This window comes from Ammodytes marinus (genome assembly GCF_949987685.1).
Source record: "Ammodytes marinus genome assembly, chromosome: 7".
NCBI classification, from domain to species: domain Eukaryota; kingdom Metazoa; phylum Chordata; class Actinopteri; order Uranoscopiformes; family Ammodytidae; genus Ammodytes; species Ammodytes marinus.
Genome location: NC_137211.1, coordinates 15,233,734 through 15,259,264, shown reverse-complemented (window position 1 = coordinate 15,259,264; position 25,531 = coordinate 15,233,734). Strand labels below are relative to the sequence as shown.

The window sequence follows — 25,531 nt, the reverse complement described above, 5'->3', positions numbered from 1 at the left end:
CTCATCTTGGTGGAAATAAGGCTGCTCCACTTCTCTCAGCGGGTCTTTCAGGTAGGCGAACATAAAATCCTGAACCTTGTTGTCGTCTGTGGCCCACATATCCTGGAATCATATACAAACACAAGACTGTATTGGAGCATGCAAACGCCACAAATCTGAAATTAACCACATGTCCAACGCTCCAAGGAGGTGTTACCTTTTGGTACTCCAGGAGGAATCTCTTAAAGTCGTCGAGGGAGATCCTCTGTTCTGGTCCATCGAAGAACCTGGCAGGCAAAGTGATGTTTCACTTCAGTAAACGGACTCACTCAGCAGTGTCACAGATGTGCGAGTGTGTGCTTGTGTGTGTGTGTGTGTGTGTGTGTGCGCGTGTGTTTAGTTCTGACCTACCTCTGCAGTAATGGGATCTCCACCTGAAAGTATGAAAGAAAAGCAAAGTCAGTTAATTAATTAATCAGTGTGACGGTGTAGTAGTTGTACATAGACATCCTGTAGGTAGCTGGGCTGTTAGTTGTGGGGCCACTGAGGTCATCCATTTAATATGACCCCAGCCAGCCAGCCTGCCTCCTCATCTGTGTGTGTGAGAGAGAGTGTGTGTGTGTGTTTATGTGTGAGTGGCCTAATGGCCTCCACCAGAGGGGTTTGGTGGGTTTTAACTGGTCCATATTGATCCGGCAGAGCCATTTGAGAACAGACAGATGGGGAGGGAGGAAGGGTGCCTTGGCAGGGCATCAGATGAAAGGGGGATGAAAGTGCTGGGATAGGACTCTCTGTGCCGCATACATTAAACGATTGCACTCACGTTTTTCTGAGCATCAAACATGAGGCTGCGATAGAGCTGGGCAAACTGGCTGAAGGACACGTCGCCGTTCCTCAACTCGGAGTCCTAGAAAAACAAGTGGAGAAAAAGAGAGGGAAAGCAAAAAGGGGGCCGTTAACGACAAATCATAAATCTTTAAGTCTCTAACAACATCAGATTGAAAGGGAAGTGGGCAGGGAGATAGAGAGGGAAGGTGGGAGGGGGGGCGTGTGTGATAAGTCGGAGGAGGTTACCGGAAGTTTCTCTCTGAGGAACCTCATGTTGGGCACCCTGTAGTTGACCTGGCTCAGCATGCTCTTCAGATCCTTACAGGATATCCTAAACACATACACACGTTTTGCTTGAGAAATGAAACACAAACATGGCTAAGCACGGACAATAAGCGCACACTGATTTCTACCCACTTAAGACACGTAGATCCCATCGTGGTGCAGAAATAATTAATTTCACAATTTTTTTAAATGTACAGACTAGTTAAGACTTGCAAACACACGCTCGATGCCCTTGTGCTCTGCCGAGTACTGTTGGCTTCACTTGTTTTTACTATTTTATACTACACACAGGCCTGGAATTTTGGGGCCGGAGAGGACAATGCCCCCTTACAGCGTTAACAAAGGGCCTGCTCTTTTTCGTCAGGGATGTAACAGACAAACATCTCTGTACATCTCCTCCATCCTCCTGCAGTCTGTTTCCTGCTGCAGGAAGAGGTTGCTGTTGTGCGGCTGAGAGGTTAGTTCCTTCACTACACCTCAACGGATCTCTCTCTCTCTCTCTCTCAGACACCTACCAGCCCAGTGCAGCGAGTTCACTTGCTCTAAATGTTATGTTACGCTCAGGCACACATCTGATGCAACCCAAACAATTGAGTTATATCAAATTGCACCCATTTCCTGTTGAGACTGAGTGATCCGATTTAACTCTGCAGTTTTTAAATCTTTCAACCGAGCTGACTTACCTGTCTTCTCTGTTGCGGTCAACGGCGTAGAACTGCTTACGTAACCATCTAAGAAAAAGAATAAAAAAAAGAGAAAGGGAGTGAGAATGAAAAGACTATGCAAAAGCAGAATATAAAATGAATAAAAGTTGTTCATTGTCATATGGTGTGTGTCTCAAGCAGCTCCAGCATTGGGTGTGATGTGGACTGTTTACCTCTCTATCTGGAGCGGCGTCGGGGACTTCACTGTGTCGGCCACAAGCCAGTTCAAGCCCCTCACCCACATGGTCATCTCCTCATCCGACGTTGCTGAGGACACCAAAAGCAAATATTTGTTATCATTTGTTTTTTTTCCTTTTTTAATTCCCATTAAATGCTTTTGCCTTCTCTGAATCTAGGGTCAAAAGATATGTGCTGTCATTTCTTTGTCTTGATTAAATCGTTTTAATAGCTCATTGTTTTTCAACAGTGAAAGAATGGCCAAAGTGATGTCTTCAATCGGCTTGCTTCGTCTCAACTTTTGTCCTCACATTTGAGAAGCTGAAACCCACTGGGAAACAGATGGAATGATAAAGCAGACAAATCATTTGATCAAAGTTGTGATATGTGATGTTGGGCTGGGCAAAGAAATTGTCTTGACTTGATAGTGGCATTGAAGCTTCTTCATCATGTTTGCAGCATTTGTTTTAGTACAGTAATACAACATGTACTGCATTTACAAATCAATAACTACAAAAGGTTGAACTGATGGACATTTCTAGATTAGGAGGTATTCTTGTTCCAAGTTAGGATGGTAATCTGAAATTCTAGTGCACTCGTTGTGTGTCTGCGTACCTGCCAGGCTGAGTGATTTAAGGCGAAACTCAGTGCCATACAGGATGACAAAGCAGTGAGCCTGGTCCAGCCGCGCTGCCGAGTCCTCCACATAGCGCTCAAAGTCCCGGGACTTTTGTCCAGGACGGATCTCCTTGATCTCTCGAATATCAACTGGAGAGACACAGGAAAAAAGAATAGTTAGCAAAAAAACAAACAAAAAAAAATACAAAAAAAAACAGGGCCACCAATTCCTTTTCCTCACATGCACAAAGATTTCTAACCGGAACAATTACAATTTACATCAGATTAAACTCTTTGTGTGTGTTGTGTGTATGACCATAATCACTGTCAAAATTAACATTGAATTTGCTTGAAGAATCAAGTCCCCGTTCAAAGTATTTTATAAGCAGACCAAAACACAGCATGTACTAGTGCTTGAAAGCGCCCCCTCCCCTCCTCCCCCGACCACAGTGAAGCTGAGGCCATGGCCTAAACCACATATATGTACACTTTGAACAAAAGACATATAGTAGACCAGAACAATATTGTTGGATATGGATTTCAAATGAAAAAGCTGGTGAAGTCCCTGACCCCAAATTAACCCGTTTGTCTTTCACAGCTGAAATCAAACCCAAACCACCAATCTGAAAAAAAACAAAGACCCAGAAACAGGACTGGTTTAATCTTGTCAAGTAGAGCTTTTAAACACATGGCAGTCATATTGTATGAGGGGGACTGTGTGTGTGTGTGTGTGTGTGTGTGTGTGTGTGTGTGTGACTTCAAGAATGGTTTTAATTAATTACAGTACAAATTGCATCCGAAAGGAAATATAAAAGTCTGCCTCCCAAGTTAAAATCTACAGTAACATACAAAATATCCTCTATTTTCTTTGCACTTGATTTATTCAAAAAAGCACTGCATGGGATTTTATACAAGATCGCTTTGTAGTTTATCCTTAATAAGAAAAAATATACTGGAAAAGAAAGGTGTAGTTTTGTCTCAACTCCATTAGTAAGCAGTCAGAAGGTTTTCAAGTGTGAAGGCTGTATAGTAGCTCTCAAGTTACTATCGGTGTTGTGTTAGTAACAGTTAAAGACCTACAGCAGGGACTCTCCTGCTAAAACACACACACGCGCATGCTTCTTTCAGCTCCAGCTCCTCTTCCTGCCCTCCGAACCACACATCCTGTGCTTTTGTCGCCTACACACCACATCTGTGCTTGTGTATAGGTATGCATGTGCACGTTCTTTTCTCAAGCAAGTAAAAATAAATAAATGAGTACATCTTCTTCTCATGCAGGATTTCAATGTTGAGCTCTCCTATCAAACATCATATCTTTGGTTTGTGCTCTTAACTCATCAAACCGGGCCAGAAGACGGCTTTTGGCAGGTTGATCCGTTAGAAAACACTTTGTAAGTCCTTTGAGTCAAAATATTTGGAGCCTACCTCCGACAGCACATGCAGGAAATAAATAGATAGCCAGAGGTGCAACTTTTTTTTACCAAAGGAGATGAGAGGAGGACTCCTGCAACACACTCCCACACTTCCTCCTTGCAGCACTTTGTCCTGCCTTCAACACTTTTCTTTAAAATTCTTTACTATTAGCAATACAATACCTGAGGTTCGCACTCGTTTACTTCACTTTCTGACCTGTTAATGTCTAAACGAAAGCATCTGTATGAGAACTTTGCCAACTTTTTACTGTCTCGTGCTTAATATACCCATTGTTATTCTTTTAAAGTTTTGCCATCAATGAAACAATGTCAAACATCTGCTAGTACCCGTTTCTAAAATGTGAGTTTATTTTGATTTATTTGTGTTTCAACTGTAAATGACGTAAAAATCAAAGGCTTTTCAGGCTGTCGACAACATGTACAGTCCCCTCCATAAGTATCGGAACAGTGAGGCCAATTCCTTTATTTTTGCTGTAGACTGGAAACATTTGGGTTTGACACCAAAATATGAATATGAGACAATACATCAACATTTCAGCTTTCATTTCCAGGTATTCACATCTGGATCTGATACACAACTGAGAAGATAGCATTATTTGTAAAGGAACACCACATTTTTAGGTGAGCAAAAGTATTGGAACAGATAGACTTAAAATAAATTAAAGTGAATAAGACTTAATATTTTGTTGCAAATCCTTCGCTTGCAACAACTGCATCAAGCCATCACCAAACTTTTGAATCCTCCTTTTTGATGCTTTTCCAGGCTTTCACAGCAGCCTTATTCAGTTGCTGTTTGTTTACTCTCTTAAGTCTCCTCTTTAGAAGGTAAAATGCTTGCTCTATAGGGTTTAAGTCTGGAGATTGACTTGACCAGTTTAAAACCTTCCATTTCTTGACCCTGATTAACTCCTTTGTTGTTTTTGCAGTGTGTTTTGGGTCATTATCTTGCTGCATTATGAAGGATCTTCCAATCAGTTTGGTTGCATCTTTCTTTAAATTGGCAGACAAAATGTTTGTGTAAACTTCTGAGTTCATTTAGCTGTTGCCATCATGTGTTACATCATCAATGAAGATTAATGAGCCCATCCGAGAAGAAGCCATGCAAGCCCAAGCCATGACATTGCCTCCACCGTGTTTCACAGATGAGCTTGTATGCTTGGGGTCATGTGCAGATCCTTTCTTTCTCCAAACTTTAGCCTTTCCGTCACTTTGGTAAAGGTTCATCTTGACAACAACACAGTAACACATGATGGCAGCAGCAAAATGAACTGAGAAGTCTACAGAAACACTCTTGTCTGCCAATTTAAAGAAATATGCAACCAAACTGATTTGGTTGTCAGCGAAGGATTTGCAACAAAATATTAAGTCTTATTCACTTTAATTTACTTTAAGTCTATCTGTTCCAATACTTTTGCTCACCTAAAAATGTGGTGTTCCTTTACAAAAAATGCTATCTTCTCAGTTGTGTATCAGATCCAGATGTAAATACCTGGAAATGAAAGCTTAAATGTTGATCTATTGTCTCATTCATATTTTGGTGTCAAACCCAAATGTTTCCAGTCTACAGCAAAAATAAAGGAATTGGCCTCACTGTTCCGATACTTATGGAGGGGACTGTATGTCTGCTCGAGCTGTGATGGGATTTTATCCATTCACTGACATGTTTATAGCCTAAACAATTGATCAATCAACGAACAATCAAAAGGTTAATCATTAAAAATGGTTATTAGTTTCAGCCATTAAAGTCAATTAAACAGGCAAGGTGTAGTTTTAGAATGAGTCAATTTTGTGATCGAAGAATAAGTTAAAGATTACAAATCTGACGGGGCATTTGATTCCAACTTATTCAGCATCGACACTTTGAAAAAAAAAAGGAGGTTTGATACAATGCCCTCCTCAAATCCGTGGTTAGTTTGATGCATTATAACAGAACAGTATAGGTGTGTTGCAGAGCGAGAGATGGAACTGCACGATGACAAACACCTGCCGTTATTAACTTATAACAAATGTCCAAACATTTACAGATTCAAATTTCGATCCAATTACTTTCTGCTCTTCTTTGTCCTATATGAAACTGAATATATTTTGAATTTTGTACTGTTGGTTGGACATAAACAAGACATTTGAACACAACATTTGGGCTTTGGGGAAATATAGCCGGCACTTTTCACAATCTTCTGACATTTTATAGACAATCCTTTTACTGAGAGAGTCATGGCCAGATTGATCAAATGACAGATGCAGAAAGGATTACACCATCTTTTATTAAAGCTATACTGTATATTCTGAACATAAGACTGTACGCAGTTAAAAGTAATTCATATTGTGATTACATTTTAAAAGTGCCTGTGCAGCCCAGAGTGTGACAATGTTACAGTTTGCACAGCATCAGCTGATCCATATCAGCTCCTTTGATATCATGTCGGATAAAGTTGAGCACAGGACTTTCCCCCTGACAAATAACAGTCATGCAGCTACATGGATTATGTTCCGCTTTCCATGTAAACACATTGTGAATAGAGCAACTTGTCAACTTAAGGAACTGCACTGATTTTCCAGTGACAATCTGCTCTTTTTCAACAATGTTTTCATATAGACTTAAAAAATCTAAAAGCAAAAATCCCCCCAAAAAACTGTTAATGCAACCAACCGGATGATGCCCAGCTGTTGATAAACGGTATTTCTCATAGATAAACCAGGCTGCAAGCTAGAAATGACATCACTAACATTGACGCAAGTGTGTGTCTTTTTTGTGGGAGGTATGGAAAAAGCAGGTCAGAAAGACGTCTCAACAGACTTTTGCAGGTAATTCCAATCCACATTTTACACATACAGACAACAATAACTACCTGATGATTTCATAATAATTAACAGTTTCTTAATAAATAGATTTTCTGGGTACGTCTGACGACATTTACCTCCTGCTCTCGAACGCATTTCTACACAAGTTCCTCCAGTATCGTGACTATTGGTGACACTTGTGGTCATTCACACTCCACTGCGACCCATGCAGCGACACAGTTCTCTTTAAACTTGGATAGACCTCAAATTCACGGGCTCAGTGCACCATTCAAATTAGAACTGCGATTATCGCGATTATCTCATCAGGTTAGCTCTGATGTTAAATTGTCATATCGTCCCATACATAATAAGTAACATCAACAGAGTTAGCACATGTACAAGCATGTGCAGCCCTACTCTGCAGTAATCATGGTATGCCATCACTAATCATATAGCAGTGTGAGAATAAACCTGGAGTCCTGTCTGTCAGAGGTAATTTGGGGTTAGGTGGCACGGACCTGTGTTAGCTAACTGGTTGAGTTAGTTCTTCAGGGACAGTTCAGAGCTCAGTTTAATGTCATTTTAATGATATTTAAGTTTGTCATTTATGTACTCACGTTTCTTGTTATTGAGCCAATTATACCGATTCTAACATATCTGTAATACATTAATATCACTATTATAATAAACTGTGAAAATCTATATCACAATAAGGCAGTCCTGCTGCTTTGCAACCTTTCCCATGGTCATATAAAAAAGAGACTGCTAGCACGGAAACATCCCCAAAAAAATCTCTAATGGCTGTAAAGTTTCTATCAGCTCACAATACATACTGTCATATCCAGTGCTAATGCGTGATCTCAACTCCTGTAGTTCTTATTTCAAATAAAAACCCACAAAACTTTAAGTCATATACATTTGGGTCAGGGGATCCGAGACGCCCAGGAACCGAGATGGAAGGTTTCCACCAACAGGGCACCAAAGGCAAATCAAAGGTCTACAACGCAAAAAACACACGCATGTGGAAGCTCATTCATAAAGAACCTACAAATGGCTTATTCAGTTAAGCGTGTGTTGACGTTAACTCTCCGTCAGGGTGATAGAGTAGATGAAATGATGTGTAGCACTAGCAACGGAAAGAGAAAATTTGAATTTCCAAAGATGATTTGTATGATAGTCTAGTGATTTACACTACTATGTGCGATGTCTTTCAAGTCTATCCGGTATATAATCAAACTATAGACGCGTGTGGAGTTTGGGCAGACTTCACTTGTAAAGTGTGTGATTGTAACAGGGTAGCCAAACCTAGATGTGTATGGCATGCCCTGCCAACACTTCTTCTTACTAACCTGTTACCGTAATTTCTTCTGCAAGACCACATCCTGCTTTGTTAAGCCAGCCTGCATTATATTATGATATACAGTTAAAGTATACGTCATGTGCAAGAATAACACAAGCATCTGTACAGAAAAAGGTAGCTAAAAAGAAAGGAACCAATGTGAGAGAAAATGTGCAAAATACACCGCGGGGATTAAAAAAGGTACGCTTCTTAACATTTTATATTTAGCAACAAACCAGTGTGCCGTTTTTCCCCACAGTAAATGGACATCACTCTCTCACTGCGATTGATAAGGAGTAAGTACAGCGGGCCAAAATGTTCCCAAACGATCACACGCTTCCAGTAAGAAAAGCCTCATATTCTATTCCTGTACATTAATGAGCCGCCTAGGCCAATTTCACCTCTCCCGGAGTATCAAATGGCAACTATGAGCTCATGTGTGTATGGACCCCTTCACCACAGAAAAGATGATACTATTGTGTATTAAAAAACCTAGGCCCACTGTCTTTTTTTGCGAGTGTGTGTGTGCTCTTTTTGCTGCATCCGGAGCAGAGTGCAGCTGTGCACAAGGCATCCTGCTACCCAGAGACAGAGGACTTTAACGACTCACCGAAAGGCCTGCGTGTCCTCAGTTAAGACACCGTGTTCTGTTGAAGATTAACCTGACTTGTCTCGCTTCCCGGTAAATTAGAGTAAATATTCCCAGTAACGCACCAAGAAGAAGAAGGAGTTCCAGGAGTGGCAGTGTGTGGACTTGTAACTGAGGTGTGAGCTATCTACTGCTTGTAAAAAACCATGGTAAAAACAAAGATGCAAAATATAAAACTATCTGATAACTGGACTTTTTGGTTACTCAAAATGGTCTCGGAATGACGAACAAAAACCAAAAAGACATAACAAACCGAATCCTGTTTCTGGAACTAATCAGAAAGATATTGAGCACTAGATGCTTCTAATATTATTATATAGTTTGAATGTAATGTTTTCTTTCTTACGTCTGTGATTATCAATAATTATTATTATAATAATAATAATGATATTAAACTATGTAGAATGAATGTGTCTACCTGTGTCACTTTCATTTCCACTTTACTTGCTCTTGTTTTTCCAATGCAAGTAAATATCTCTATATGCATTGAAGAAAAATTTACTCAAAAATATCATTACATTACCAATAATTATGCATTTAGTTTATAATAGAGGTATGCTTTGTTTAACCAAGCCCTACAATTTTTTTTTTTTACTATCTAAAGGTTATTGTGATTTCTTCAGTCCTGACATCACTGAGCAGCTATTCACAACACACAATAACGTCAATGTTTGTTAACCAAGTCTTTTGTGAGCCATTTAAGCACCTGACTGCTACTGTGTGTGTGTGTGTGTGTGTGTGTGTGTGTGTGTGTGTGTGTGTGTGTGTGTGTGTGTGTGTGTGTGTGTGTGTGTGTGTGGGTTTTCATATTTCCGATTCTGAATGCATGTAAACCAACCAGTTTTGGTCAGGAGCAGCTCTCCTGGTGGATTTGTGTTTTGTGTGACTGCACGCTACTCACTCTCTCCTTCTATTTTATCCGTGCCCCGAGTCCAGATAATAGTCCTGGTCTCGAGCTTGACTTGAAATGTCCGCCTCTCCGGCCGCTGGGACTTCTTAGAATAAAAGAGTGTCAGCACGGTGCCCAGCTCCAGGTCTCGGTACAGGTTGTTCATCTCTGTGTCATTGTCTATCCACGGAACGGGTCCGTTGGAAAAGAAGCCCGAGGTCCCAGCCATGTTCACTTCCCCTGTTTGTTGTGCGTTTCCTCTCAGAACAATCTGCTCAGTCCAGGCCTAGACAGGGATACCTACAGCAGGAGGAGAGGGGGGAAACCCATGAAAAAAACTATTCCCCTAGGGACTTCTAGTGTGTCAACGCTGCACACACATTACACAGCACTGAAGACTTGTTGCTGCCAGGAGAGGCATGTTTCAGATCAAACTTTACCCAACATACAGTAAATGATGTTTTATGTTCTTGCGGTTATGCTGTCAACAGCATATGAGAGGAAAACTCATGTTCCTGCATCTAAAAATGCCTTTAATGACTCGCATCTTACAATAATACTTGTAGAAAATGTGTATGTTGAAAACTATGAAGTTCACCCTTATCTTGACATATCATTAAAAACAGCCATTTATAAAATAACATCTAACCTAAATCCTTTCTAAATAAGTGTTCAGGCTACTTTATCTAATGCATCACTGCCCAAAACATAGTGGACAGTAGTGACATTTTAAACATATTCCTGGATGCTGCAGGGATAAAATACTTTCTGTCACACATTAAAACATAAAATAAATAAACAATCTATGCATTACAAAATGTAAAAACGTGTATGCTTTTCATATGAACCGTTCAGGTTTACATTTGGTTTGACATACAGTAAATATGCCCTGATTTCATGGTTTGATTTGTATGTCACAAAACCTACTTCAAAGTGGTAATAAAACAGCGTATGTGATATATAATCAAGTAGCTATGTTCTAATACAACTAATTGTAGAAGAAAAACAAAAAAGGGACACTTTGTACGTTGAAATGTATTGGAACATTTGATAACATATAGCCTCGGAGGATTGTATTGATTGTTCTGCTTGGGTAATGTTACTCTCGGTATTGAGTAACTCTGGAGCACAGTTTAAATCCCAACAGGAACAATGCTATCATTTATGCGCTTTATGTAAATAATGACAGTTTTAAACCTCCGCAACGTGTTAGTTCAACTAATCACGCCGATAACTTTCGTTTCCAATGTGATCTTAACTTATTTTTCCCTTTTTTTTTAACCTTTTATCTAACATTTGGAAGATTTAATATGATTTAGACACATTTTTTAACTACCAACAGGCCTGTAACCGGCTGCAGTCCGTCCCAGAGGAAAACAAAAGTTTCCTTCGGGTGCACATTATTGGGAATACAAGTGGTGGCGAATGGCAGACAGCAGCAGAGTGGGATAACAAGAAACGTCTGGCTATTTTCACAGCGTGGAAACGGGGCCGGTGTGAGTGAGCTAGCATTTCGCTAGGGCCAAAAGGAGAAAATCATGGCTGGTCTCACCCTCTGACAAAAAAAAGAAGGGAAAAAAATTAACCAGGGAGCAGTAGCTATTCTTACGTATTTATCCCCCACCTTTCTGTCCGCTTTACCGTGCGGAGAAAAGTCAACTTGTAAAAACAACACGTCGCAGGGACTTCACCGAGTGTGTGTGTGTGTGTGTGTGTGTGTGTGCTGTAGCCTACCTACCGCCGCAATCTCGGCCCGACCGCACATCTCCAGCGGCCGAGTCTGCTCCTATCTCCTCTCGCGCTCCCTTTTCGTCTCTCACGCGCTCTCTCCTTTACCTTTCCCCCCACGCGCGGGTGTTTTTCCGGGAATTAAATCATTGCTAGGCGCTGGGAAGGCACTGCGGTCCCGACGACAACAAACCCCGTTTCCTCTTCTCCCCTCAGGCCGTCCATAGAGAGAGAGAGGCAGGCAAGCAGGCGGACAGCGATGACCGTGGTAAGACTACGCAAGTTTGTATGCTCTCAGATCCAGTCAGCGGAGGCCCTTCCCCCCTCCCCTCACACAGACCTCCAGCAGCTTCAATCAGGCTGGAGCGTCAAAGATTGTGCTTCCGCTGCGGGATTTCACAATAAAAGCTTTTTTCAAAGAGCCACAGCAGGCTGGGTAGGCAGTAGGGTTGTATTATGTGGCATTTAGTTTAGCCCTATGTTTTTACTTGTCAAGTAATGATTTAATTTGACATGTATTGTGGATTACATTAGAGTCAAATAAATTGTCTGTTATTGTTATACAAAATAAAAATAATAAACTATAGGCCTATTATTATATGAAATAATATGATATCAATGATTTAATTTTGTCATAGATTATAAATAACAAACTTAACAATCTATGTGGTTTTGTAACTGACAAAAAACAATCAACATAGCCAACACCAATTCATTTCACATTTCACAATGTAATTCACACAAAGGAAGTCAGAAATATACAGATTTCGAAATAGGCTTATGTGTATAGGCTACTACTTTTGTGGAAATAATACTTTTTCTGGTACGAACCTGACCCAACAATGTTAACAGCTCGGTAATCGAGTATATATTAGGGTTTCTAATTGCCTGTCAATTAAGGTCATTATCAGTGTCAAAATCGGCTATAGCTTTATTGGCCAAATATGTGTGCACATACTGTACAAGGATTTTTTCAAAGTACATACACTAAGGTCCAAGACATTTTTGCAATTTACAGTTTAATTTTTACAAGTTACATTATTTAAGTAGCCTATTATCTTATTTGAGCCAGTGCAAAAACATCATGAGGAAAGATTGGCGATGGCAATGCACCTGGTGATGTAAGACAGCTCCATATTAATTCGCCGATTCCATTATCGGACCAAATGATACAACAGGTATTGATTGAAATTGTCCTTTACTTTTATTCAACACCCATCCATCTTTATAAGATTATAAGAGATACATAAAACTATGGGATTTGTGTGCTTGTATAGGCCTACAAGTCATTTATGAGTGAAAGCCTTGCCGTAATACACTTTTTTTTTAATTAAACTCCCTGCCACTTAACATTTGAATTAGAGGATAGCCTGAACAGAACCCTAACCCTATGTTATTTACAATCTATGATTGGGAGCATTTATTTCATGATTTATTTGGATATAGGACTATTTACTTCCGGTAATCTTCTATATCCCGTTAGCTTGACACAGCTCATCCCTCCAGTAGCGCCTTCTATCGGCCTCTTAAAGAAGTACACCCTCTGCTTATACTGTAGGCCTATTACTTTATAATTAGCCTCACAACGTGCAAAGTAACTGTTCACTTTGTAATTATTTCCCCTTTAATAATTTAATAGTGCATTTCATTATCATGTCCAAATTGGTTGGTTGGTTTTGTTCTCAAAATTATGTAATTTTCTTCTCCCAGGGAAAAAACAATGGCGTTGCCTTAGATAATTTATCCTAATGTAGATTAAATATAAATTCAAACTGAATAGTATATGGAGAAAGTAATGTTTCATTCATGTAATCAATAGGAACTAGACCATGAGCACTGACTTGGCAGATCTCTAATTGATTACATCTCTGACAGGATTATGTTTCCCTCTTTATTCTTGGGCTATCAGTTTGCTGTTTAAATCCCTCATCCACACAAAAAAGTTAATAAAAAAAGTGGGAAAGTGAGTACAAAAAGGACCAGGTTGATGTTTTATTCTGAAAACTACAAAGCTCAAAAGCAATTCAACCAATCAGGAGTTGTGTGATAAATGATTGAATAGCAATAACTATTAATGACAAAAGTTAAGAATATCAATTTACATTGGGAAATTAATTTAAGAAGGACACTTTCAACAGCATTACAAAAAACAAAACAAACAAAAAACAGCACACTACAATGATAGACTTCTGTGATCTTTTTTTTTTGGCAAAATCCACATCCCTCTCAGAAACGACCTCAGTCCGAAAGCAACAGTCTCTTTTTAGCCTGGGCACACAATACATCATACAGTTACTTCAGCTGTTTCAGTAACCAAGAGGAATGTTATGTCTTGTTCATTGCATTGTTGACAATTCATATAGCACACATTTTTATAAAACACTGAACCATAGTTACTGAAAAATGACAAAAGAAATATGTACATCCCTGAAATAAACAGCAAAACCAAACTGAATGAAGAAAAATTATAATAAGACATTCAGTGTGCTAATGATTACATGGGCATAGTGCTGGGGTTTCTATTCTTCACACTGTCATAGGTCTGTCAGGCTCATTTTATTTGTACCAATCTTTTACACAAAATTCCACAAACAGAAATTAATTTCAAGGATCTCCTCTGTTGTTCCTCACAGTCTCTCCCACACAAACATTTAGTAATTCATTATTCTATGAGAAAATAGAATTCCTCAATAAGTCTGATGGCTTACACATTTCAGCACAGTCAGGTCTGACAAAATGTAATACTAATGTGTTCATAGTTGGTGGATCATGGGCTGCGGCTACATACACACTACTGTCATTTATTTTAAAGAGAGAGAGAGAGAGAGAGAGAGAGAGAGAGAGAGAGAGAGAGAGAGAGATGTTTGGCAGCTTGGTCAAATGGTTCAGGAGTATTTTCTTTCTATATTCGCAAACATAATCCATATATACAGCTCAATTTTTAAGATGTGGTCAAAGCTCAGAGGAAGGCGTCCTCCCTCAAGGCCCTGCAGAGACCACACACAGTGGAATCACTTGACATCCACTTCAGACCACTTTACAATCAAAGGCATGGGTAGAAAAGGTACATTAAACATTAAGCGTGTCTAAAACTCATAGTCCTTTTCCGCCATGTCCATTGCCCACGCAAACTTTTCTCTCTGGGTTTTGTTGTAGATCTTCTCGATGGGAACGTCCCATTTCTTGCACCTGGAAGAGGAGGGAAGATAGACCAGTTAAGGGCACACTGCTCACTATGTTTACTACAGAGGAAATTCCATGGAGAGGACCGGACAGTGAGCCAGCTGTCAGCAGCAAAACTACAGCTATTCGACCCATGTGCAATGCATTAGAGTCCTTGATGTAGTACTCTATTGGTAATTTTCTTCACTCATATGACAGGGTTCTGGCAGCTGTGTCTTAGCAGGAAAAGCACAGACGAGACAAATTTTAGGTAAAGTTGGCTAAGTTCTATTATGTGTCCCTGTAAGTCATGCCAGCGAGCCAGCATGCAAAACAGCAAGGCCCTTAAAAACAAGCTCCACTAAATGGAATGCACTAGTTATTTATGCTTGTGACTGTTATGAACTACTGAGCCAAAATGTCTGCAGTGAGAAAGGCCTGTACTTAAAAGTGGGCATTCTGAAACAATGCCATGCTCAAGTTGACATGGCCTTAGCTTTTCTTAAGCCAAACTTGGTCAGCATTGATCTCGACACTGTCCTGCAAACCAAACCACTCGAAGTCGACAGGGACTAAACGTTACTCCTATGTCTTGAAGCGCAGGAACATCCTAGCTATACTCCAGTGTTACACACAAAGATACACATCGAACAAATACTATAATTTAGTTTTATAGATTTAAGAAATGTATTTAAAATCAAGGGATCCCTTGAATTAAACACCAATTTGATTTGTTTTGTGCCTGTAACGACATCACACTAGAAAAATGATTGAAAACGTTTTCAAAATATAATTGAATGTTGGTAAAAATCCAATTAATATTTTCCTGAAACAATGCTATGTATTGCTGTTGTCTCTCATTTTATTGTTAAACGTACTTCTTAGCAACTTAATGGTACATGATGACGACAGTGCATGGCATATAATATTGAGTTAGTATATACTACATCATGTAAATGATGAAAATTCAAAATATTTGGCATGTAGGAAATATACGCTATAGGAATCAAACTTAAGTTGCTAGCTAGTAGCTAACTAAACAGAAAAACAGATAATTTTCATGCTTAATTCAGTCGAAGATTGTAGCTGTTATTGCGTCACTTATTGGATGAGGTTTTTTCAATAGTCAAGTCAACTCTGATAGCAAGGACCACAGATCAATCTCTACTTTACTTTACTGCATGACAGAATAACATATCAGCCCGGTTAGCAATCAACACGATCCCAGTCAAATGTTTTCATCTCTGTTCCACATATTCACATACATACAGCTTTCAAACAGGTTCCCATGCACCACCCCATGAGTGAGGACCCCGTCCCTTACAATCAGGCAAAACACGGAGCATTCCTGTAGCCATTGTGCTTGAGGAGGAGGCTCTCCGTAAATAGCTGTGGGGCATGGGTTAGGGAGGGCGGACCGCTGTTCCCCTCTTCTACAGTATGTGGCCTGGCCCTCCATTCAGCCACAGACAGCTCCTCATTGACTTCCCACATGGAGGAAGGAGCGCTGTTTGGGGACGCTCCCTGGCTTTTAGAAACAAACCCCATTGTTCCTCAAGCTCACACACTTTTCTTCCTCTTATTTTCCTTCTGCAGCCGTTAGGTTTTTTGCTTGTGCTACTCCTTTTCCTACAATGCAAGAGCATTTCCTGCCTTTCTGTCACCAAGGTAGATATGTACCCCGCGCACCAAGCCGGCCTTTCAAACAGTAGGCGGTGTATTCATGTCATAGTTTTTTTTTTTTTATCAAAGTGACACCTGCAATAAAATAATAGTTGATACACAGAGGTGAAAAACCTCTGCTTTGCCACATAAATACCATGCAACAGAGATGCGTGGATCCAGGTAGTTGAGCTTGGAGGTGCCCAGAGCGACTTGCTTGTTCTCCTCTCTGTCTGTGGCCTGCATCTGGAGCTTCATCAGCTGCTCCTCTATCCTCTGGACGGCTTTACGCTTCAGCTCCAGAATCCTGAGAGAGACATGAAGAAGGACAGGGCATAAAGGAAGGAAGGATGGAGGGATAAAGATAGATACAGAAGAGAGGAGATGCAGAGGAAGACAGAGACACTGATCGGAAGAATTATAAAGATGGACTTCATGAACTTGATATTCAGGGCTGAATCCAAGCGTGCAGACTTCAGTGGACTTTGGGGAGCGTCTCTCCGGGAAGTCCGTGAGTCCTCAGAGTTGTCCAGAACAACAATTCATCAAGTCCATAAGGGGCCCTAAGCGGACTTTCTGCAGACTTCATTGGACTTCATCAATTATATTGACCACAATGCATTGCAGTTAGGATGTTGTAGTTAAAAAAAGAAGAAAAACTGAGAAAACAAAACTATAAAAATGTTATGTTCTCAAGTGAAAAAAATAATATATATATTATCCTATATAATTTTAAAAAATGCACTTGATAGTTTGGGTTAGACTATGTATACACATATTCATTGTGAAATATGTAAATTTAGAGGCTGTAGAGCTCATCAAAATGCTATTTATTATTTGAGTCTATAAGTGGTGGTAGAATAAAGCTGCCCAGTGTAATATCATATTTAGGTCTCATCAATCATAGTCCTGTTTGACGTGATGTGAGTATAATTCTGTCAAACTAAAATTAAATCTTTTACATGGGATTGATATAGTAGGCCTACATTGTTTTTTTCCCACAAAGTGAACGACCAGAAGTCCGTCTATCAGCAGACCGCATGCGCTCTTGCCGACTTGACGTGACGACGTTTAACATGTCACAGTACGTACGGCTGAAGTCTGCGAGGGCTCAGGCCTCAAGTCCGGAGGGTGCAGGTTTGGATTCAGCCTAAGAATCTATATAGATGTCATTGCTTTACATCCTAACAGGGACAAAGGGGTAAGTAAGTAACGGAGAAAACTGTTAAAGTCACTTGCACTCGGGGCGCTCCGGTGGCATAGTGGATAGAGCGCATACCATATTGGCTCCGGCCTTCGTTGCAGTTGTCGCAGGTTCAAATCCGGCCCGTGGACCTTTACTGCAGGTCATCCCCCCTCTCTCTCTGTCTCCCCATTTCAACTCTGTACTATCCAATAAAGCTTGAAAATGCACTCCTTACTTTTTGCTCCTGTCATCATGAGAAGCCTTGTGATCAGCCTTGGCGGCCTTCAGCTGCTTCTTGGCTGCAGAAAGCTGAGCCTGTTTCTCATCAATCTGCAATCACCAAAAAACACATGCGGATAATCTGCATGTTATATAGAGGGGGTTTATCTGTATCTTTCACACTTAATAATCTAAGCAACCAAGACGAATCCAAGAAAATCGTTGCTTGTGGAAGGACAACGATACCGAAGATAAATGTGAAACACTTTTTACCTTGGTCTGAAGGTTTTGCATGGACTTCTCAAATGTTTTTGGCGGAGCTCTCTGGTGGTTACAGAGGATGGCCACCGCTCGGTTGGCTCGGTTGTACGACAGGATTTTGGCCGGGAGGCTGTCATCAGCTGGAGTCACCCACGACAACGCAACAAAGCAGGAGACGCAGTTTAGGATGATTTGAAATCACACAAGTTACAGGTACATAACTTCACACTGCACCTGACTATAGTTATAATAACATGACTGAGAAGTTCTCCAAAAATCTGTACGTATACACAGTCTATCTCCAACTATAGTGAAGAAGTTTGTTTGAATTGAAAAGTGCAGTGCTTAGAAACAATGTGCTTTTCATTTAGGTGACTGGCTGAGGGTGCAGTTACTCACAGCAGGAAAGTTCCTTGAGCTGCTGCTGCAGGGTGATGGAGGCGTTGTAGGTACGGAAGACCTTCGCTGTCAGGCCGTCCATTAGCTCCTGTAAGTGCTTATTCAGGATAGAAGTCTGCAGGGGACACAGAGAAAAAACCCACAGACAAACATATTCACAGCTGGGCCACAGAGAGAGGTCCTTTTGACTGAAGAAGCCAGAGGCAGATATATCAACGTGTGTTCCTTACATTCAGTCGGTCAAAGAGGTCATCTTCAGGCTGCTTGTTCTCCAGGAACAGCTGAAGGTTTTTAAAGACCTGACGGAAGAAAAGAAAAATCAGCTAAGATGTATTTAAACATGAAAACACCTACATGTTTCACTTCAGACTAATAAGAGTTTAAGGATGCACCATCTCATTTTGGCCAGATGGGGATGCTATATTATTTCTGCTCTCAATGGCAAGTGCTTGTGGTTCACTAAAGGTTAATGTGTCTCCTGCATGTGCTTCTATGTGTGTGAGTGGGGATGCGGATAGGAAGTGTAGCCGAATAGACGATGCCCAGGCAGGTCGAAGAATTTGTGACGGAAAACTGAACATATCCAGCATGTGTGTGTGTGTGTGTGTGTGTGTGTGTGTGTGTGTGTGTGTGTGTGTGTGTGTGTGTGTGTGTGTGTGTGTGTGTGTGTGTGTGTGTGACACTCTCCAGTAATAGCAGGAAACAGACCAACCTCTGAGGCAGAGCTGACTGAAAGCTTTTAGAGGCCGATCTCCTGTCTGTGCAAATATCCTCCTTAGTGCAGAAACCTCTTATCGCGTTAACACTTGTTTTTTACATATCTGTCAAAATACATACCCAACGCGAAGCCTCATAAAAACCACATCAAAATCCCAGTTTTTTGGACCTTCCCTTTCTCACCCTCTTCTCCACAGGGATCTTGTTGTAGTAACGGATGGAGTCCTTTCCCAGGAAGTCAAACTCCACCACATACTCCTGCTCATCCATCTTGGGATACAGTTTGATGTGCTCCACCCGCAGCGAGCAGCAGCCCACAGTGTCCGCCGTCTCGCCTTCCTCTTTTTCATTACCAGCCCTTAGTGCAAGCTACCAGATAAAAACAACACATAATCTTGATCAAGACTTAATGTGTGGAACATTTTCTCACGATTTATTCTTCTGGAGTGAGAATCTGGAGATGCCTTTTTGTCAAAATCAGTGCAAATCTCCACAAGATCTGCTACCTGTCCTGTTCTGTGTGTGCGCTCAACAAATATCAAGTGTTAAACACTGCCTAAGCTCTGTCTTCTGACATGTTGCTAGCTGTGGATTGCCCCCTTTTGTTTACATATCCTTTGTTTATGTACGTGAGGAGATATTTACTGATTTTGACAACCTGCGTTAATAGAATCGCTGACTCCGCCTTTCCTAGGCTTAACTACAATACATCAGCATTTTTTTCACACTTGTTTTGCGCCTTACCTACACAGTTTTACTGTGTTTCTCCTCACCTTGTCTATGAAATAGAGTGCCACAGCTCTCTGCCTGATCCTCATCTCTTTTGACTTCCAGTCGTCTCTATACTGGGTGCGAAGGCGATCCACGCACTTCTTCAACCGTCGAGCGGTCTCGTATTTCTGCCAGTCCTTCTCCCCCTTTAAACACACACACACACACACACACACACACACACACACACACACACACGGATATTGCTTTGTTTTTTTCATCAAAGGATAACTGACATATTTAAATATTTGGGATGAAGTCCGAATTTCGTCTTGATGCTGAATGTGTGAGAGAGCAGGTACCTTGATCCTGGAGCTGGGATTCAACATGATGTACTTGATGGAGCCCTGGATGTTCTCTGTCCAAGATGCCAGCCATGTCACTTTGTTGTCGTGGCGGAGCTCCTTCCATTTCTTCCCTGGGGGAGCTTTAGGATGCTTGGAGTCCCTGCAGAAAAAGAGGCAGGCTTACTAACGGTGTGACATGAGTTAACTTGACAGCTTTACCCCCTTATGTAAATGTAGCGCAGCATTCTCCGCTGGTTGGCGCATTTACGGTATCTGGACGCAGTTGTTTATGTCCACTGAGACTGTGCTTCTAACTATGTGTTGATTAGGGTGCAATGGAGAGCACTTTTCACAGACGTGAAATGAATCCACTTTAATAAAATAATTGGGTTTTTTTTTTCTTTTAAGATTGTTTTAAGATAAGCTTTATATTTCAAAGACTACAGCCATGAGACAGTAGTGTAAGGGGAAATGTCAGCGTCCCCCCCCCAAAAAAAAACATTATGACATGTCCTCCTTGGGCCGTGTTATTGTTATTGCGGACACACACATACACAGTGTGCTCTTACAGGAAGGCTACATTTGACACAGTGCCTGCATGTGTGCGAGCGCTAGTCAGCGATACATCTACAATCTCGTACGTGCCACGTGCAGCATGTACCCTCTATCCCTGGTGTCTTCATGGTGGCAAGTGAACGCTACAAATGAGCCTTTCTGTAAACTTTCTCTCTCGCACAAACACACGCTGCCCCTGAGGCACAGAATGGCAAAGATAAAAAAGAAAAGTATTCCCATCAACTATAAATAAATCCAGCACAAGATGGCAGTTAGCAGATGGAAGGGAAGATAAAGGGAAAGAAATAGAAAGAGAAAAGAGGTTGAACATGAAGGGAACAGGGTTTGAGAACAGGAATGTGATATATCTGTATGGGTCCTCTCTGGAGACCCCCTTAATATATTCTCTTTTCAAAGCACACATTTTCACACTTTACCCTTAGAATTCAAGCACTAGCCCCACATTATACTTTCATACAACTTCACCTACAATGGACTGACAGGGCCACCTTGTGATCAAAACTCAGAACTGGGCATAATAGGGACATGACTTGGAACTAAAATGGAAAGCTTTGTGTCAGTGAGGGTGTTGAGATTGACCCACTTGCTACAGTTAATGATGATGTCTTCAGGTCTGATGCGTCGTTTCAGCATTCCCATCTTGGGATGGTCGCCCCGTCCTCGGAAGAGGCCCGGCGGCTCGATGCGGAAGTTTCCGATCCTTTCCTTATGTTTGTCCATGATGCAGAAACCGTACTCCTGGAGAAGTCTCTCGTTCTCCTCTTTGATTTTCTTTTAAAAAAGCGCATGAAAATTTGAAACCTACAATTAGATATTTTTTTATGATGGTTTTTACAGGGTCGGGAGAGTCTGCATGAATGCAGGCCTACCTGTTTCTCCTCCTTTGACATTTGTTTTCTAGCTTCTGATTGGGCCTTGAAGTACTCCGCCATCTCACCAAAGTTGCACTTGTTCAGGTCGCTGATTCTTGACTTCTCCTCTGGTGTCATTTCCTAAAAAGAGAGGTCATTTGAAGCATGCTCGAACTAAATACTTGACGCCACACACTGTAGACTCTGGCTGGTTTGCTCAACTTGAGACACTTGAATACATCTTGTATCCTCACCTTCCTCCAGTCCTTGAAGAAGTTTTTCCTGAAGATGTCCTTAGTGGTGTACTCATGATCCAACATCTTGGCGAAAAATGTAGCCACCTCCTCAGCAGGAGGGTTAAGTTTGAAAGACTTACCTGCAAACACGTATACAGAAAAAGCACATTGTAATCTCGACCAAATTAAATAAATAAAAAAGTTGTTTTGTTTTACATGCAGACTCACCATCATAGAAGAATCTGACTTTTTCAGGCAGCGGTTCGTACGGAGGTGCAAAGACTGGCCCCTTATGCTCAAGAAAGCGCCACTTGGAGCCATCTGTAGATCTTTCCTCCTCCCACCTCATCACGGCAACAAAAATACCACCCATGAGGGAAAGGACAAATATGGAATGAACTCATCAGTAGCTGTTTCTATCAGTTAACTTTCCTCAGCATTCCATTTCATGAAGAAAATGACTATTTGTCACCAAAATGATCTCACCATTTCCACTTTTCCTCTTCTTCTTTTTTGGACTTCTTTCCATCCATTACCTTTTTGTCTTTAGTTTTCTTTTTGGGCTTGATGTCCTGAAACTAAGTGAAGATGAAATGAAAAAGAAAAAGAAATTCATCCGGAGAACACAAATAGCGAACCCTCCAGCCTGGGAGGAATAGGAGAATGTCACATCGAGATAATGTAAAAGAAAGGAAAAACAAAAACAAAACGTAATGAACCTCTTCCTCCTCATCCTCCTCGTACTCATGTTTCCTCTTCTTGGCCTTTTTGTCATGTTCCGTCTTGACTTTTTTGGGCTTGTATTCGAACCTGTAAACAAAAACACGTCTTGTGAACTAACTGTAACTAACGCAAAATCACAGAAAGTGAAGCAGAAGGTGAAGATCTGGTTTTTCAATTCATGTGACGACCCACTCTTCTTCGTCGTACTCTCGCTTGGAGGTCTTGTTGTGTTGGGGGGACGGGTAGAAGCCGTTGTCGTCTTCGGGCTCGCTCTTAACGGCAGCAGGGCCCGTCACTCTAAATCGCACATTGAAGAAATCGAGAAGAACATTGAGCTGCATATTAGTAAAGCAATAGCTCACTAATTACCCTCACGCAATGGCTAAGCTGCAAAGTCAACCTCTTTACAATGGCTCGTATTTCAGACACAGTAAAGTGGAGCTGTTCACCTTACGTATCCATTTTCTTTCTCCTTTTTAGGCGGCTTGTCCACATGGGATGACTTGATCTATGAGACACAAGGGGGGAAAAAAACTACAGTTGACATGATGTGACATTAGTTTTGTGTTTTGGTTTTTCTCATCAGGAGCAGATCTGGAAGAGAGTCGTATGTCAGGAACACAATATGAAAAAACAAAGCTCTTGTGTAAATGTCACAAAAACCATAATAATACAGCTGTTGTGGTGAGTAAAAAAAAACACATCGTAACATTGACTCCAAAGGTTCTGTGAAGGCGGGTTGACGGGCCTTAAACAAACCTTGTCATCTCTCCTCTTCTCCTTGTGTTTTTCCCTGTGCTTGTCTGAGCAGCCGTCTCCGTGCCTCAGCTTCTCTTTGTCTTTGTCCCTGTGTTTCTTCTCCGACTGGTCCTTATGTTCGCTGGGAGACAGAAGTCGCAGAAAGTCAGGGATCAAGTGCAGGAGGTCAGACACTAGAAATATACTGTATATAGTTCATACTGATAATATCTGTACCCAGATGTATGGGTCAATATACCCTTCATTAAAGATACAGTTATAAACAGCTTAAACCAACAGATCTTGACTGAATTTTTATACTGGTAAAAAAAAGAAGCTGTTGGCAGCTGTAACACATTTTACAACGTCTTGAGGGCTGAATAAAACATACATTGGTCAAACCTACCTGTTGCTGTGCTTGAGCTTATCTTGGTCCTTGTCTCTCTTGTGGTCTTTGTGCCTGTGCTCCTTGTCTTTGTGTTTGTCTTTGTGTTTGTGAGTGTCTAGGAAAACAATGAGGAGATCAGCAACAACAACAACAACAACAAAGGAATTGACTTGTATCTGACAATCAGTCTTTTATCTGGTAATGTGCACTCAATAGATTAAGAAGTATGTTGTATTAAAACGTCTCTACACCTCCTCCATGTTCCTTTTATATTCCAGCCTACAGTTGTAATATAGTAGTAACACTCCATTTAGCCCTAAGTGCCATGCATCAACACCCGGCCTAGATCATTGTAGCTGACCCACAATCCCCCTGAGGTTGGCCCTCCATGACACACCTGTGTAGTGGTCTAGGAGACTGAATTCCCCTCACAAAAGGAAAAAAAATACTACAAAAGTTGACAGCAAACTTGTCATAATTCAGTATTTGCCAATAAAGCACTGTAATAATCAAAGTGTAGGCTAATTATCCTCACAACATTAATCGCCCCTAAACAGGCTTTAATCCGAAAGGAAACTAAGAAGAAAATGGCTTTCATGCTGTCATTGCATCTACTCAAATGATTTCTGTAATAACGAATCTTCATTAAAATAATTCCTGCTGAGTGCAGGCCTATATCCCTCCTGGGTTAGACCTAGCTTGGTTTCATCCTCACCTCGTGGCGCCCTGTTGTCATGGCAGTTTAATACGGGGTATTATCTGCTATATAAAATCATACAGCATCCCAGTTAGCCTACAAACCATAAACCAACTCAGTCCCATCACAGACTGCTTCCCTCTCCGTCACTTCAGACCAGGATAAGAAAAGTACATGTTTTTAACTCAATAACGAGTAAAGGATACTTTTATGTCAGACTAATTTGAGCCAAAAAAATAATAATTATATGCTTTTAATAATGAAGTGCAACTTTTCTGTTCTGCAACTCAAAAGTTTTAAACTGTGTGAGCGGTGCTTTGTTTTTGGCGGTGCAGATAAACGTCTCCAGCCCAGAGATGGAGGCAGAGGGTGCAGCTGGCGGGGAGATACGGGGCAGTGAGAGACGATAAGCTCCCAGCCCTCGCCTCCATATCACGGCCGACAGTTGGCTCTCCCATCGGCGCCCTCCCTGCTACATTACAGAAAAAGAAAATGGCGCAGAGACTAAGTCCTCAGCCCCATTTCTGCCACTTTCGGCTCCAGAATTCGCCGTGATTGCACGCACGCATGATCAAACTGAAGCGTGCAAATTGTACACGACGCCAGGCCCTTTCCAAAAACCCCGGCCGATTAATAAACCGAGGGTCGCAAGTGCACATTTCAGACCCTCTTTTTGAACAATAGCCGCAAGAGAGTGGAGGAGAAGGGACTTAGTCTCTGGGACGCCATTTCTGTCATCCTTTAAAAAACTAACAGTAGACAGACCACGATTGAACTAGGAAATCAGAATCAATATGAATTAAAACCCCATCAGAGGACCTACCGCTTCCTTTAGATCCAGAATTGGCCTGCAAATTGTGAAAAAATATGATTTTAATATTTCAATTTTTAAAATGCCGGTAGCTCGGGTTATTCAAGTTATTTCAATTGGCATACAAATGTGCCATAGAAAATGCAGGAATTACTCTACATTTCAATGCAAATGATCAACGTCATTTCAAAGTTTGCTCTAAAATGAGACATGAAACAGTGTAAACTACTTACAATCATGTACTAACGTTTTCTTGAACATTATTTTATATCATGGTGATTAATACTCGTCAGTTATAGCCAAGGAATTGATACATGTAAATGATGACCAAAAGGTACCTGCGAGTCTCCGTGTCCATGATCTCCGCTCATGGTCAAGTTGTTTTTGTTTGTAAAGCAGGTGAAGTTATCACAGTAGACAGCTGTTCAGGATGCGAG

The 25,531-nt window shown here is 41.0% G+C and overlaps 2 protein-coding genes across 7 annotated transcripts in view; both read right to left on the bottom strand.

The window, feature by feature from the left end:
* Positions 1 to 11,680, bottom strand: part of plcg1 (phospholipase C, gamma 1) — a 34,620-nt gene extending 22,940 nt beyond the window's left edge. For 5 of the 6 annotated variants that reach the window (XM_080031384.1, XM_080031385.1, XM_080031380.1 and 2 more), the window contains exons 1-10: positions 11,417 to 11,680; positions 9,695 to 9,982; positions 2,589 to 2,741; positions 1,970 to 2,063; positions 1,776 to 1,823; positions 1,054 to 1,138; positions 803 to 886; positions 391 to 413; positions 197 to 266; positions 1 to 102 (exon numbers count right to left, since the gene is read on the bottom strand). In XM_080031384.1, coding sequence (XP_079887510.1) covers positions 1 to 102; positions 197 to 266; positions 391 to 413; positions 803 to 886; positions 1,054 to 1,138; positions 1,776 to 1,823; positions 1,970 to 2,063; positions 2,589 to 2,741; positions 9,695 to 9,911 — 876 coding nt within the window. In that variant the 5' untranslated portion in view covers positions 9,912 to 9,982; positions 11,417 to 11,680. The remainder of the gene's footprint in view (positions 103 to 196; positions 267 to 390; positions 414 to 802; positions 887 to 1,053; positions 1,139 to 1,775; positions 1,824 to 1,969; positions 2,064 to 2,588; positions 2,742 to 9,694; positions 9,983 to 11,416) is intronic. The other variant, XM_080031381.1, reaches the window with a different exon arrangement.
* A 2,816-nt stretch (positions 11,681 to 14,496) lies between these two features.
* top1b (DNA topoisomerase Ib) lies at positions 14,497 to 25,465 on the bottom strand (the record flags this gene model as incomplete). Its single annotated transcript, XM_080031471.1, has 21 exons — positions 14,497 to 14,599; positions 16,392 to 16,541; positions 17,656 to 17,750; positions 17,913 to 18,040; positions 18,300 to 18,414; positions 18,530 to 18,598; positions 19,200 to 19,385; positions 19,790 to 19,933; positions 20,090 to 20,234; positions 21,234 to 21,421; positions 21,520 to 21,642; positions 21,756 to 21,877; positions 21,966 to 22,081; positions 22,224 to 22,309; positions 22,457 to 22,547; positions 22,653 to 22,757; positions 22,910 to 22,968; positions 23,220 to 23,340; positions 23,605 to 23,701; positions 25,107 to 25,131; positions 25,433 to 25,465. 21 exons carry the CDS (start codon positions 25,463 to 25,465, stop codon positions 14,497 to 14,499), a joined length of 2,301 nt encoding a protein of 766 aa, XP_079887597.1.
* Between the last annotated feature and the right edge of the window lie 66 nt (positions 25,466 to 25,531).